Genomic DNA, 15,681 nt, shown 5'->3' with positions numbered 1-15,681 from the left:
CCGTAAGTCTTGTCAATGATAGTCTGGGACGACACTTAACACACATGCATTAAACACAATTGAGGCTGTAAGTCTTGTCAATGATAGTCTGGGAAGACACTTAACACACATGCATTAAACACAATTGAGGCCGTAAGTCTTGTCAATGATAGTCTGGGACGACACTTAACACACATGCATTAAACACAATTGAGGCTGTAAGTCTTGTCAATGATAGTCTGGGATGACACTTAACACACATGCATTAAACACAATTGAGGCCGTAAGTGTTGTCAATGATAGTCTGGGAAGACACTTAACACACATGCATTAAACACAATTGAGGCCGTAAGTCTTGTCAATGATAGTCTGGGATGACACTTAACACACATGCATTAAACACAATTGAGGCTGTAAGTCTTGTCAATGATAGTCTGGGATGACACTTAACACACATGCATTAAACACAATTGAGGCCGTAAGTCTTGTCAATGATAGTCTGGGATGACACTTAACACACATGCATTAAACACAATTGAGGCCGTAAGTCTTGTCAATGATAGTCTGGGATGACACTTAACACACATGCATTAAACACAATTGAGGCCGTAAGTCTTGTCAATGATAGTCTGGGAAGACACTTAACACACATGCATTAAACACAATTGAGGCCGTAAGTGTTGTCAATGATAGTCTGGGATGACACTTAACACACATGCATTAAACACAATTGAGGCCGTAAGTCTTGTCAATGATAGTCTGGGATGACACTTAACACACATGCATTAAACACAATTGAGGCCGTAAGTCTTGTCAATGATAGTCTGGGATGACACTTAACACACATGCATTAAACACAATTGAGGCCGTAAGTCTTGTCAATGATAGTCTGGGAAGACACTTAACACACATGCATTAAACACAATTGAGGCCGTAAGTCTTGTCAATGATAGTCTGGGATGACACTTAACACACATGCATTAAACACAATTGAGGCCGTAAGTGTTGTCAATGATAGTCTGGGATGACACTTAACACACATGCATTAAACACAATTGAGGCCGTAAGTGTTGTCAATGATAGTCTGGGATGACACTTAACACACATGCATTAAACACAATTGAGGCCGTAAGTCTTGTCAATGATAGTCTGGGAAGACACTTAACACACATGCATTAAACACAATTGAGGCCGTAAGTCTTGTCAATGATAGTCTGGGATGACACTTAACACACATGCATTAAACACAATTGAGGCTGTAAGTCTTGTCAATGATAGTCTGGGAAGACACTTAACACACATGCATTAAACACAATTGAGGCCGTAAGTGTTGTCAATGATAGTCTGGGAAGACACTTAACACACATGCATTAAACACAATTGAGGCCGTAAGTCTTGTCAATGATAGTCTGGGAAGACACTTAACACACATGCATTAAACACAATTGAGGCTGTAAGTCTTGTCAATGATAGTCTGGGATGACACTTAACACACATGCATTAAACACAATTGAGGCCGTAAGTCTTGTCAATGATAGTCTGGGAAGACACTTAACACACATGCATTAAACACAATTGAGGCTGTAAGTCTTGTCAATGATAGTCTGGGATGACACTTAACACACATGCATTAAACACAATTGAGGCCGTAAGTCTTGTCAATGATAGTCTGGGAAGACACTTAACACACATGCATTAAACACAATTGAGGCTGTAAGTCTTGTCAATGATAGTCTGGGATGACACTTAACACACATGCATTAAACACAATTGAGGCCGTAAGTCTTGTCAATGATAGTCTGGGATGACACTTAACACACATGCATTAAACACAATTGAGGCTGTAAGTCTTGTCAATGATAGTCTGGGACGACACTTAACACACATGCATTAAACACAATTGAGGCCGTAAGTGTTGTCAATGATAGTCTGGGATGACACTTAACACACATGCATTAAACACAATTGAGGCCGTAAGTCTTGTCAATGATAGTCTGGGATGACACTTAACACACATGCATTAAACACAATTGAGGCTGTAAGTCTTGTCAATGATAGTCTGGGATGACACTTAACACACATGCATTAAACACAATTGAGGCTGTAAGTCTTGTCAATGATAGTCTGGGAAGACACTTAACACACATGCATTAAACACAATTGAGGCCGTAAGTCTTGTCAATGATAGTCTGGGACGACACTTACCGGTAACACACATGCATTAAACACAATTGAGGCCGTAAGTCTTGTCAATGATAGTCTGGGAAGACACTTAACACACATGCATTAAACACAATTGAGGCCGTAAGTCTTGTCAATGATAGTCTGGGATGACACTTAACACACATGCATTAAACACAATTGAGGCCGTAAGTCTTGTCAATGATAGTCTGGGATGACACTTAACACACATGCATTAAACACAATTGAGGCCGTAAGTGTTGTCAATGATAGTCTGGGATGACACTTAACACACATGCATTAAACACAATTGAGGCCGTAAGTCTTGTCAATGATAGTCTGGGATGACACTTAACACACATGCATTAAACACAATTGAGGCTGTAAGTCTTGTCAATGATAGTCTGGGATGACACTTAACACACATGCATTAAACACAATTGAGGCTGTAAGTCTTGTCAATGATAGTCTGGGAAGACACTTAACACACATGCATTAAACACAATTGAGGCCGTAAGTGTTGTCAATGATAGTCTGGGATGACACTTAACACACATGCATTAAACACAATTGAGGCCGTAAGTCTTGTCAATGATAGTCTGGGATGACACTTAACACACATGCATTAAACACAATTGAGGCTGTAAGTCTTGTCAATGATAGTCTGGGACGACACTTAACAAAAATGCATTAAACCCTGTTTCCCCACAGCAGGGCTCAAGTATAGATTGATAACAATAACCAATCCTATACACTATTGGTCTCACCAGTGCTCCAATAAGGGCTGTTGCTCCTTCCTCACTTTCGTTCAGTGTGTCAACATCTGTAAGCTCTTGCATAAGATCCACTGCTGCTATGGAGATGTCTGAAAATGAATGTAAAAACTGTGATTATGAAAAATTCAAGAGAAAGACCATGTTCAACTGTTGACTAGATGAGTGAGGCCACTTTCAACCATTCGGGCATAATTTAAAAAAAACTTCTTTAAACCTGTTTATTTTAGCTTGATTGCATAGAAAGCTTAAGGCTTATTTGTAAACGCTCTCGAGTCCATTTCCTGGGACTAGAACCTGTGCTTGGTGTCTCTGGGGGAGATCTAAAGAACGCTCCCACAGTGGGGATCAAACCCGTGACATCCCTAGTGTTAGACAACACGGCAACCTGAACAAACTTTTTAGAAGACATCTAGGTGCCTCATACCGTGAAAGCCATGGGCTAAGAGGTTTCAGACATGATGATCATGTACAGGTATTCCTACATAAGTCAATATAAAACTCTTGACCCATGGGCAAGACCACTTTTGACCACAGGGGCATATTTTGAACAGGCTTTGTAAAGGGCCTCAAGACAGGGACCTATACAAACAAAGGGATGAGACACTCACTGAACCGAAGAACAAGCTATCGCGTTGTTACGCAAAAGGGAACGAGACTTGCGACCCAACGAGACTTCGCGCTTCGAGGCAAATTTTAACAGCCGCCATTTTGACAAAGCGAGACCGTGACAAAGCAATCGAGAAATAATAAGAGTACAAATTAACCAAGTGTTGCCAACACAGAAGTATTCATTGCAAAGGTTTGTTGAGTTTGATACATCTTATTGTTTCATTTGTTTTCGACTATGCTTTGTATTTACTTATAAAACAACGGTGGGTATTTTCACCAAATCATGCGTATCATTGTTTACACTTCCATAATTCGAGAAACGTGTGTCGTGGCTTTTTTCAAAAGGCTTGGTCAAATAAAGCTCTATACTATTGTTTTTTGTATTCTTACAAACGTTACATTTCAACGCATTGTGTGATGCTAATTTTATTTGTATTGTTAGCAAATTCATGATTTTAAATGAGCACAAAGGCAATACAATTTAAGTCATTTTTTAATTTTTACCACTATCAGTTTCATCAACATATGTCGTGGCTCTTTTTGAAAGGCTCAGTCAATACTAGCCCTATATTAATCTTATGGGTATCTTTACAAACATTACATTTTAACGCATTGAGTGATGCTAATTTTATTTGTATTATTTACAAATTCATGATTTTGAATGAGCACAAAGGCAATACAATTTTAGTCATTTTTTTATATTTTACCACTTTCAGTTTCATCAACATATGCCGTGGCTATTTTTGAAAGGCTCAGTCAATACTAGCCCTATATTAATCTTATGGGTATCTTTACAAACATTACATTTCAACGCATTGAGTGATGCTAATTTTATTTGTATTATTTGCAGAGGCATAATTTTGTATTAGCTCAAAGATTATACAACTTTAGTCATTTTTTATTTTGTAATCACTATCAGTTTGATCAACATATGTCGTGGCTCTTTTCGAAAGGCTCAGTCAATACTAGCCCTATATTAATCTTACTGGTATCTTTACAAACATTACATTTCAACGTATTGAGTGATGCTAATTTTATTTGTATTATTTGCAAATTCATGATTTTGAATTAGCACAAAAGCAATACAATTTTAGTCATTTTTTTATTTTTTTACCACTATCAGTTTCATCAACATATGTTGTGGCTCTTTTTTGAAAGGCTCAGTCAATACTAGCCCTATATATATCATGTTGGTGTCTTTACAAACGTTGCATTTCAATGCATTGTGTGGTGCAAATTTAATTTGCATTATTTGCAAAGGCATAATTTTGTGTTAGCTCTAAGATAATACCATTTTAGTCATTTTTTTTATTTTGTTATCACTATCAGTTTGATCAACATATGTCGTGGCTCTTTTCGAAAGGCTCAGTCAATACTAGCCCTATATTAATCTTATGGGTATCTTTACAAACATTACATTTCAACGCATTGTGTGATGCTAATTTTATTTGTATTATTTGCAAAGGCATAATTTTGTATTAGCTCCAAGATGATATAATTTCAGTTATTTTTCAATTTTTTTAGTTAAACGTGTTATCAACATATGTTGAGGCTTTTTTCAATAGACTCCATCAATAGTAGCACTATTTTGATCATGTTGGTATTTTTGCAAATGTTACACTTCAATAAACTGTGTGGTGCACATTTTATTTACATGAATTGCAAAGGCATAATTTTGTATTAGCTCAGAGATTATACAATTTTAGTCATTTTTTTTTTAACCAGTCTCGGTTTTGAATGTGTATGTCAATGCTCTTTTCAAAAGGCTCGGTCAATAATTGACCTATGATAATCATGTTGGTATCTTTAGATATGTGACACTTCAATGCATTGTGTGTTTCACATTTAATTTGCATTATTTACTAACTCATAACTTTGTATAAGCTAAAGGACAATACACATGTATAACTTTAGTCATTTTTTAATTGTTAGACCGCTTTCAGTTTTGTATACATATGTCATTGCTTTTTGCGTAAGGGCCAAGGCTCTGTAAATACTAGCCCTATATTATTCATGTTGGTATCGTAACCCTTTCAGCGCTGGAATCAAACTTTAAAGGCCTTTGCAAACTGTTTGGACCCAGATGAGACGCCACAGAACGTGGCGTCTCATCAGGATTCAAACTGTTTGCTATTCTGAAAGTATTCTGTGAAAAAAATCTAAGAAAATGCTAATTTTAGAAATTCAGCAGACAACACTTTAGCAGACGACAAATTTCCCAGCATGCTAAGGATTAGCAAATTGTACACTTCAGTGCATTGTGTGGTGTACATTTAATTTGCATTATTTGCAAAGTTCTTGATTTGTATAAGCTCAATGATGATACAATATTAGTCCTTAATCAATTATTTAAAAAAAACAATTGAGATTAACATTTGTCTCCGCTTTTTCTTAGGGATTGATCAATACAAGCTCTATTATTGTTTGTGTTTGTACCAATGTTACATTTCAATGAAATGTATGGTGCATATTTTAAATGCATTTTTTGAAAAAAAAAATTGATGTCTGCATAGGAAATCCTGAGGTGGAATTTTCAATGATATTTGCTAAGAAGAGATTTCATTTCAACAAAAAATGTCATAAAAGTGGAAAGTGTCGTCCTTATTAGCCTGTGCGGACTGCACAGGCTAATCTGGGACGACACTTTACGCACATGCATTATGCCAAGTTTTCTCAAAACACGAGACATATAATCGTTCTCATTCACAGAATGTTTGACCATTTTTTTTAAATATAAATTTAATAACTATTATTCTAGAAAAAAAAAATAGAAAAATTGCAAAGGTCATATTTCTTTATCATTGGAGAAAACATTTATTCTGAGATATTTTCAATAGTTTGTTTTTCACGTTGTTAATGCTTCTATTAAGAATTTCTGAAATGTGTAGATAATTGTTATTCAATTAATGCAAAAAATCGGAATTCTTACATAAATATTTCAATTAATTTTATTAATATGTTGATACAACTAAGTACATTTTTATGTCCATCTGTCTGGTCGTCTGAAATTCCGTCACACTTTGCGTTTAGGTTTTGCGTTAACGTTTCGAAAAATGTGGAAAAAGGTGGCATAGTCTATTAGTCTTCCTATGGTGGCAAGCCATGTTTTCAATAAATGATGGTGACTGTGTAAACATTTTATTAACTGATTTTTAGAATATGTTTTGTTTTATGCTTTTAGAATGCCTAGAAAACGCAAAAGAGGATCCCTTACGGTGAAACGCAAGTACCACTACATAACATCTGAACAGCCAAAGGAAGAAAACCATGTTGCCAGTGAACCCCTGGTGAACATTAAAGCTACAACAGATTCTTCTACCCAGTCAGAAAGTGAAAATGTGCAGTTCACAAGTGATCATAGTTATGCTATTGATGAAGACTCCACATATGAGCTTGACTCCTTCCAGGAGACAAACAATGATAAGCCTGAAGCTGATGTGATGGAATGTAGTTCAGGGCTTCTAGAAATGGAGGTGGAGACGACAACCTTCTCAGACTTTGCTGTGGAACTTAAACTGCAAAATTTTTCATCTCAGTTCGTTGTAAAGGAATTAGAGCAATCAATTCAAATGTTACAGTTGTACGCAAATGACAGTCTGACAGCAATCAAGTTATCGGTTGAAATTAAGAGTGATTTTACGTGCTCTGTCTATGTGCATCGGAAATGCATTCCGAGATCTCACCAAATATGGACTGGACTGCCACAACATATCAATCGCGTTGCTTATGTTCTGGTGTTATAGGAAAGACTGTTAAAATTTGATGTCTGCATAGGAAATCCTGAGGTGGAATTTTCAATTATTTTTTTTTCGCATAGATAGTCGATGTAGGGATATAGATAAATGAAATTAACTAGTTTATATAGATGGAGTTATTAATTTTACTTATAGATTTCTCTCTAAATAAAATGATTGTACTTTATATACTCTAAGGAACCATATCGCTATACATAAACTATAGTTTTGCTTTAGTATAGGTTGTCAACACAGGGATTTTACTTATACTTAACTACAATTAAGTGTAGCATAGGTAGAGGTATATCATACAGCTTTTACATTGTCAGTATTACTCAATTCTATATTTCTAAAAAAAAATTACGAATGAAAAAACAATGCAAGTATATACTTTATGCAGTTATATGCAGGGATCATATTTTTTTCTTATATGTGTCCTAATTTTATATTAATGTATGTAATTCTTGTTTAAAAAAAGTCATTTAATAATTATATTTTTCACTTATGAACTTTGGTACAGACAGGTCACTATGTATTAACAATATTAACATTCTCACGAAAACATGTTTATTCCTTATATTGTAATAGGAACTTTTTCGAAGTGATGCATGATTTGTATTTACTTCAAAAGCATGCTGTTATTGTAAATGTAATGTAAATGACGATTAGCTTAACATGCTTAAGTCAGAATAAACTTTTATGTTCTATTAACTGCATTTAAATCTTTGTCCATAATTTTGTTAAAACCATTCTACAACACGTTTTATATTCATTTCTTTGAAAATAATTAAAGGAATAAAACACTAAACTCCTTTGTACACACTATTTAGTAGTAACTGTAAATGCCTGATTCAATTGTCTCATCATAATTACACCGTATCATGTGTCCACTGTTTTGGATATCTTACTTGCATGTGCGAGGATTTGATTTATTAATGTTGTTTTATATATTGATTGTTCGAGATATATATGATAATAAAACGAATAAAACATGAGTATATATATATATATATATATATATATATATATATATATATATATATAGAACTACTAAAACACGAAAACCTTTCTTGTTTTTTGTTTGGTTTGTACGCAAAATGCAGAACTAAAAAAATGCATCCAATATTTATTACCTCGTAAATTCTGTTAATGTTTTTTTATGACATGACCTCGAAATCCTGATACACTTTTATACTCCGCACCACAAACAGGACAAATATAGCACAGCTCTTTCGTGCTTGCTTGCGATTTATTGTTTGCCTCATCATCAGTATAATAACCTTATACCAAATCTAAATCTATGTCGTCATCCCATGAAAGGAAATTTTTATGTTTAGAAGACATTTTCAGTAAATTCCATGAATTCCAACGTTCACTATGACTTAAGGGAGTCCAAATAAATTTCAAAATGACATTCGAAAATTTGCTGCGTCGGAGGTTAAAAGAACAATTATACATTTTGAGTTGTTTGCACTTAACATGTCTTGATAATGTTGCTATTTTAAACAAAACATGGTAACATTTTAATTCTATTAAAAGACCGGTCTTTTTACATGCACATACGTGCGATAAACAACGGCAATTTAACCCTGGCGAAACAACCGGCAATTAATATTCATCAAAGAGTCCGATAATTGGGTGCCCATTTGACATACTGCGTAATAATAAGACTAATTAATGATTGATTTTGAGATCAACAACGCAACAATTAAACGAATAGGTACTAGTTTATTTAACATAATATAATTTGAATCCGAAAAAACGTAACGCGTTAAATAAGCGAAATCCCTCGCAATCGATATCGTGTAGCCGCATTATCGCTACACAGGGACCAATCGATCGAGATTATCAAATCTCGCGCACCGGTTTATTATCGCTACACCGGGACCAATCGATCGAGATTAAAGTATAGGTCCCTGATCTCGCGCACCGGTTTATTTTGCGTGCTGTAACGGGATATCGCGAGGTTGCTAATCCCTTTGTTTGTATAGGTCCCTGCTCAAGATGACACTGCATACAATATATAAAAGCATTTGACTTTCAGACAAAGACTTTTCAAAGGTTTTCCCTACATAAATCAATGCAAAACTGGTAACCCCTGGGGTAAGGCCAGATTTTACCCCTGTGGCATACCATAACACAATTCTACCAAACAGGTGGGCCTTGCTGTTTTAAAGAAGAATATCTTTTAAGTGTTCACTATGCACATGTAAGGAAATCAAGGGGCATGATTTGATTTCATTGACCCTAACACTTAAATCACATGAAAGTTATCATAAAATTTGGATTTCAAATGACTTTTTTTTATATATTTGAAAGCTTGGGCCCCCTTTGTAAAGTCTTCAAACACAACCCGCATAAAAGTGTGGTTTTTTTACCATGATATGATCAAACATGTAAATGTTAATATTGTTAAGAACCTGTAATGTTTAATAAATCTGAAATAAGACTTTTAAAGATTATTCCACACTCAAATTCTGGTTATTCCCACAACACATAATGAAAGAGAGGCTTAAGTGAATAAGTCCTTAATGTGAAAGTTAGTTTTAAGTTTACAAGTGAAGCCATGCCTATTAAACTGTTCAAATGTCAGTCCTTGCATTTAGTAAATTATCCAATCTATTCACTCCAATCCATGGACAAACCACCCAGGACAAACAGAAGTGGGATCTACAGAGCAATCGAACCAACAGGACAAACAGAAGTAATAACTACAGCGCAATGGACCCAACATGTAAGGCCTAAATTAAAATTGAGTTTGTTTGCCCTTTACCGACCGACCCACTTTTTACCCCCCGACCCAAAAAATTTTATTGCGATTTCTGAAAACTTATTTTTTTATTTTCGTTTTTTTTCGACGATGACAAAAGAGCCGAAAGCAATATTTATTCATGCGCGTATTTATATCCCTGTCTATTATTATCGCCCCTGACCGATCTAGGTCGCTCCGATGGTTGGAATTTCAGGGTTATGGATGTTTCGGTAAATGACCAGTTCGGTAAATTGATTTATAGAGTAAAAGTCGTGGATGTTTCGGTAAATTGATTTTATATAGGAGGTATACCTACAACGAGGTGTTAATGACACCTATTATCGGCTTACAATAACATTAGGGGCATTTATTTGCAAACTGTGGATTAATTTTGATGTACATTAATTGAGTTGTTTGGTACTAATTAAATTATCTGTTTAAATGTACGATGTTTGCAAAGTGTTATTATTAATTATCCAGGCTTGCAACCTATTAAATTTCTAATCGATGGAGGTAAATTATATATTAAGGTCATGATCGTTTTGTATTTTATATATGTTTTTAAAAATTTAGTTGATAAATACCTTAATTAAAGCAGTTAAAAAAATATAATAATGTGGCTCTTACAAGAGGTGGCCTCCACGTGGCAAGAGCTGGGCAACATATTCATTATGTTGGCAAACTACCTCATGTTTATGTAATGGTTAATTTTCGGTGGTTTAAAATAATAAGATCAAATATGTTTGTTTCGTATGTAAATAAATTTCTCGCTTTTTTTTCCTACAAACAGTTCTGCACATAAGGTATTATTCTTAAAATAATCTAGATATTTATGTTTAGATCGTGAACATGCTTTAACACTGGTGGCCGAGTTTTTACATACACGACCAGTAACTTTCAAACTGTGAAATAAACAAACGTTTTCCTTCTTTAATCATGTTTACCAAAAAATACTGGTGGTGACATCAAAGGATGTTTATTTGTGGTAAAAATAACATTATTATGTAATTAGGTAATTATAAAATTATCATGGTCATTGTCAAATAAGAAATCAATGAGAGGATGAAGAGAAAATTTTCGCGGGTTATCGAGTAATTATGGTAAGTGTTGTTGCTCAAATGTTAAAGTATGTATATAGGCAGATGATTTCTTTTACTGTATCATACAATCATGGCTGAACATCCATGTATTTACTGCAATATTGAGGTCACTTCTCGTGCGCACGCTATTGCATGTGATTCATGTGGAAGATGGAGTCACCGTAGACACACCGGTAAGTCTTAGTAATTTCTTAGTGATAATATAGATACATTAAAATTGTGAATTGTGTTGTCGCCTGTAATGTCGTGATTTAAAACTGATCATAAGTAATGCCTTAATTAACGTAAATTAACAGATAATGGTTGTAAATATAAAAATCATATTATGTTATAACTTTGCTTTATTTATTTTTTATTTTTAGAAATTACCCATCAGCAGTACATGCAACTGCGCAGTGGTGAGGTACAGATAGAGTGGTTCTGTAATGGTTGCAGGAACGTCGACGAACCACCACCACCACTTGAAATCCCGGTATCGCCACTCAGAAATCTTGCACAAGAAGATCTAAGACATGGGGGTAACACTACCATACCAGATGTGTCATTCGACCTAGCCCAAGAGTACGAACGACCAACACCAGTGGTAGACACGTCTTTACCTGATGACCTTGAGCTGAACGACGAAATCCCCGCCGACGACGCCGTAATTACGTATGAGATTGTGGAGTCCGGGACTAAGCGAGGTGCGGCGAAACTGATCAGTTCGGATGGATATTCTTACACGAAGGGGGTATGTATTTTACGTTTCATTAAAATGAATTACATACATTGATAATACATAAGATGTCTGATAAATGCAGCTCACATGAACGTGTTTATAATAATATAAAATTCTGTGATTTTGCATGATAATTCGTTACACGCATGTTGAATTCACTGAAATAAATATTACACATGATTTGTTTTATCATTTTAGGTAACGTCCGGAGAGAGACAATTCTGGCGATGCTCGGTGCGAAACAAGACAGTAAAATGTCCGGCATCCGTGAAACAGTACCGCGACATGTTCACATCGGGTGTAGCAGGACACGTTCATCCACAAGATCCTGGTGCTACAAAAAAGATGAAAATAGCTAAGAAGGTACGATTGTTTGGATATTTTATTATTGAAGTGTAATTTATTTTGCAAAATCTAACTTATAATCTTATCTAGCTTATAATATGGATATTGTCTTATAACTTATTTTATTAAATCTACTTTTACTTTGAAGTGTATTTTATTTTGAACAATATAATTTATAATTATAGATAACTTACGTTATATTTGTTTCAGGTGAAGGAACTGGCGCGACCAGAAAGAAATAATAAAACATATAAATAATATAAAATTCAACATGAAACCTTTATTCTTTAATCATAAAAAACTTTTTAAAATAGCATTAAACGTAATTGCAGAGCTTACATTTATTCCGCCATAAATCATTATTTCTTATTTTTACTATTATGTTATAATTTTGTTAATTAAATAAAAGCACCAATTTAAAAACCAAACAACAGTATTGCGTTATTTAAATCGTAAAATTAACTAAATTCTTTACCTTAGGCATGGCATTAATTACTCAACTCAAAAGTAATCCACAGTTTGCAAATAAATGCCCCCAATGTTATTGTAAGCCGATAATAGGTGTCATTAACACCTCGTTGTAGGTATACCTCCTATATAAAATCAATTTACCGAAACATCCACGACTTTTACTCTATAAATCAATTTACCGAACTGGTCATTTACCGAAACATCCAGCACCCGGAATTTCATACGCCCCAGAATAGACAGTAATGCAAGCGTCTATAACCAGCATCGCGATCGGCGGTGTTCCGTGAAAATGGCCGAACGACATCATACTTAACCATTGGTTCGCGAAAGGAGTCGGACATATACGAGTTTACGTTCGTTGTACACATGTTGTTAACGTGATCCAAGATGGCCGACAATTAAAAGAAATAACGATGCTCAGCGAGAACAAATAACTATCGAATTTACGACGGACATCATATAATTAGTATCGATTAATGAAAAGAGCGTGTCATTCTACGATTGAGCATAGGTTTTAGATACAAATAAAACTCTCTTTTTTTTGCAAATGTATGAACTGAATGTCACAGAACAAGTGATGAAGTGTTTGAAAATTGGAATGCAGTCTACTCGCAAAGAAAAATACATCTAACAGTTACAGGATTTTTTTTGTCGAAAATGCAAAATAAAAGACAAACATGATTTGATTTATATGCAAGTGGATCTGTGTTTAATCAGATTCATGTGCATATTCTGCTTTATTATGTTTGCCACACTGAACAGTTTACTGTAATGGCATGTTAGTGAAATGGATATGTAAAGGTAAACTTATTTAATTTATTAATGTCTCTTAGCTAAATACATCGACAACACTCAAGTATATATGTTTAAAGCGTTAGTATATCCACAAACTGAAACTAACACCCACTGTCCTACAGTGGGACTAACCACCCTCTCCCCCGTTGCGCCTACACCGAAAGGTCCTGCAACGTACCTATCCAGATCCAGAATTTATTTCCCCAAATCAAGTTTTCATGCTTATGTTAGTTGCAATAATACAACTCCCAGCTATTGACCCTCTGAGCTGTACGTATGTACTCATAAAAGCTCAGAGCATTCAAGAAGAAATAATGCTTTATAATAATGTTCAGTTTGCACTTTTATGAATTTACTTTTCCATGCTGAGACTATGCACTAACCGGTCAAACACTTAAAGTTAAGGCCTGTAAAAACTTCAACAGGCCTGTGAATTGTTTCTCCTGGTAGGCAAGTCTGGCCTGTAAAATGTGATGGTCTTTCGCCACGTCTGAATTTTTCCATTAAAGGCTTTGGGCTGTCTTTCTACACTCCTTCAATGCTTGTTGCATGCTAATTAAGCCCAATTTAAGGGAAAGGTTTAAGTTAAAAATAAAAGCTGTCTGGCTGTTAAATAATTACAAATGCATTTGAGCAATTAAAATCATATAATGAACAAATATTTGATGTAATAAATAACACACAAGCATGCATTTGATATTAATATATGCAAGAAACAGCAAACAAGATAATGTTAAGCTACATAGGGCTTCGTACACTGCAACAGTGCTTTAATAAGTGTTTTAAATATTCATAGACTATTAGTGTATTAAAAATATAATTTCTCAAATAAAATAAAATAATTTTCCTACCTACCTACCCACCTGTAAAATTTAGGGTCGGTAAAGGGCAAACCAACAATATTTTAATTGTGGCCTAAGCAAAAATCAGGACAAACAGATGTGAGAACTACATGTACAGAGCAATGGAACCAACATCTAAGCAAAAATCAGGACAAACAGATGTGAGAACTACATGTACAGAGCAATGGAACCAACATGTAAGCTAAAATCAGGACAAACAGATGTGAGAACTACATGTACAGAGCAATGGAACCAACATGTGAGCCAAAATTCTGGCGCAAACACTCATATTTCTATGGCTTATCACACATGTAATGATAAAATAATTGTTTTGGTGTATCCATCCTCACAACGTTCCCATGTTTTCACATGTGTAAGCATCTATAGAGACTGCATCATGGTGAAATCAACAAGAGTGTAATAGAGATGGGCGCCATCAGGATCACTTGCTAAATTAACAATATACTCATGTTTTCCTGTGCAAGCAGATGCAAACAGGGAATGCATTGTGTTCAGACACAAAGTTCATGTTCTACACAGAAAACGCACTCAAACAATCTTAAGTGCAAAACGCTCTTTAATGTAGGATTCCTTACTCAATCTTGATCACATAGCTGTGTTCAATCTTGAGTGTGTAAAGCTTTTAAAAGTAAAGCTCCTTACCAGTCTGGATAAAATACCTGTGTTCAATCTCAAGTGTGTAAAGCTTTTTAAAGCACATATTGTAGGTCAGTCTTGACAACATACCAGTATTCTCGTGTGTCAGCAGTTGTAGCAAGGACTGCACCGTGTTGAGTTCAACAAGGATGTGATACAGCTCAGGGGCAGTGGCTATCACATGCATCTCCTGTACCACGTCATTCAGTTCCACCTCGGACTCCATGAACCTGGCAAATCAACATTGAAATTTGTGTCAAATGTTTTTAGTAAGTGAATACTCTAGCTCATGGTTGTGGAAATCAAAATGTGTGTCTCATGCCTTAATTAACTGAGCTTTGTTCTGGAAATGTAACTCAATGCATGTGCTTAAAGTGTTATCCCAGTCTGCTCAGGCTAATCAGGGAACAAAAATCCAGTTTAAGTAGACTGCACAGGCTAATCTGGGACCAAACATTGCACATGCATAATGTCCAGTTTTCCTAGAACAGGGCTTTAAACAATTAAGTTCATTATTACATACAAGTAAGCACTCATGAAAACATTTATTTCTATTGGTGATTTATTGTGTAATCCAGTGTTCTCCGTAAGCACCGGCGGCCGGCGATTTTGCCGGTAACTAACAATCTAGGCGCCGCTACTTGCCACAAAATATCAATTAGAAACGGCGAAAAAAACGCCAGTAACCGCGATTATACCAATTTTGACGCGATACTTTCGCT

General features: G+C 35.2%; 1 protein-coding gene and 2 long non-coding RNA genes across 3 annotated transcripts in view; 1 reads left to right on the top strand and 2 right to left on the bottom strand.

The window, feature by feature from the left end:
- The window catches only part of LOC127843629 (beta-catenin-like protein 1), a 61,484-nt gene that overhangs the window by 27,235 nt on the left and 18,568 nt on the right, over positions 1-15,681 (bottom strand). Inside the window, exons 4-5 of the mRNA XM_052373326.1 lie at positions 15,050-15,189; positions 2,928-3,025 (exon numbers count right to left, since the gene is read on the bottom strand). Coding sequence (XP_052229286.1) covers positions 2,928-3,025; positions 15,050-15,189 — 238 coding nt within the window. The remainder of the gene's footprint in view (positions 1-2,927; positions 3,026-15,049; positions 15,190-15,681) is intronic.
- Positions 3,516-8,087, top strand: LOC127843641 (uncharacterized). Its single transcript, XR_008032253.1, has 2 exons — positions 3,516-3,735; positions 6,727-8,087. It is a non-coding gene; the product is annotated as an uncharacterized LOC127843641 (long non-coding RNA).
- Positions 10,919-12,450, bottom strand: LOC127843649 (uncharacterized). The gene is made up of 2 exons (XR_008032262.1): positions 12,389-12,450; positions 10,919-12,183 (listed from the first exon to the last, which is right to left on the bottom strand). It is a non-coding gene; the product is annotated as an uncharacterized LOC127843649 (long non-coding RNA).

This window comes from Dreissena polymorpha, chromosome 9 (genome assembly GCF_020536995.1).
Source record: "Dreissena polymorpha isolate Duluth1 chromosome 9, UMN_Dpol_1.0, whole genome shotgun sequence".
NCBI lineage: Eukaryota > Metazoa > Mollusca > Bivalvia > Myida > Dreissenidae > Dreissena > Dreissena polymorpha.
Note: the sequence above shows the minus strand (reverse complement) of the source record. Positions and strands in the feature narration are given on the sequence as shown.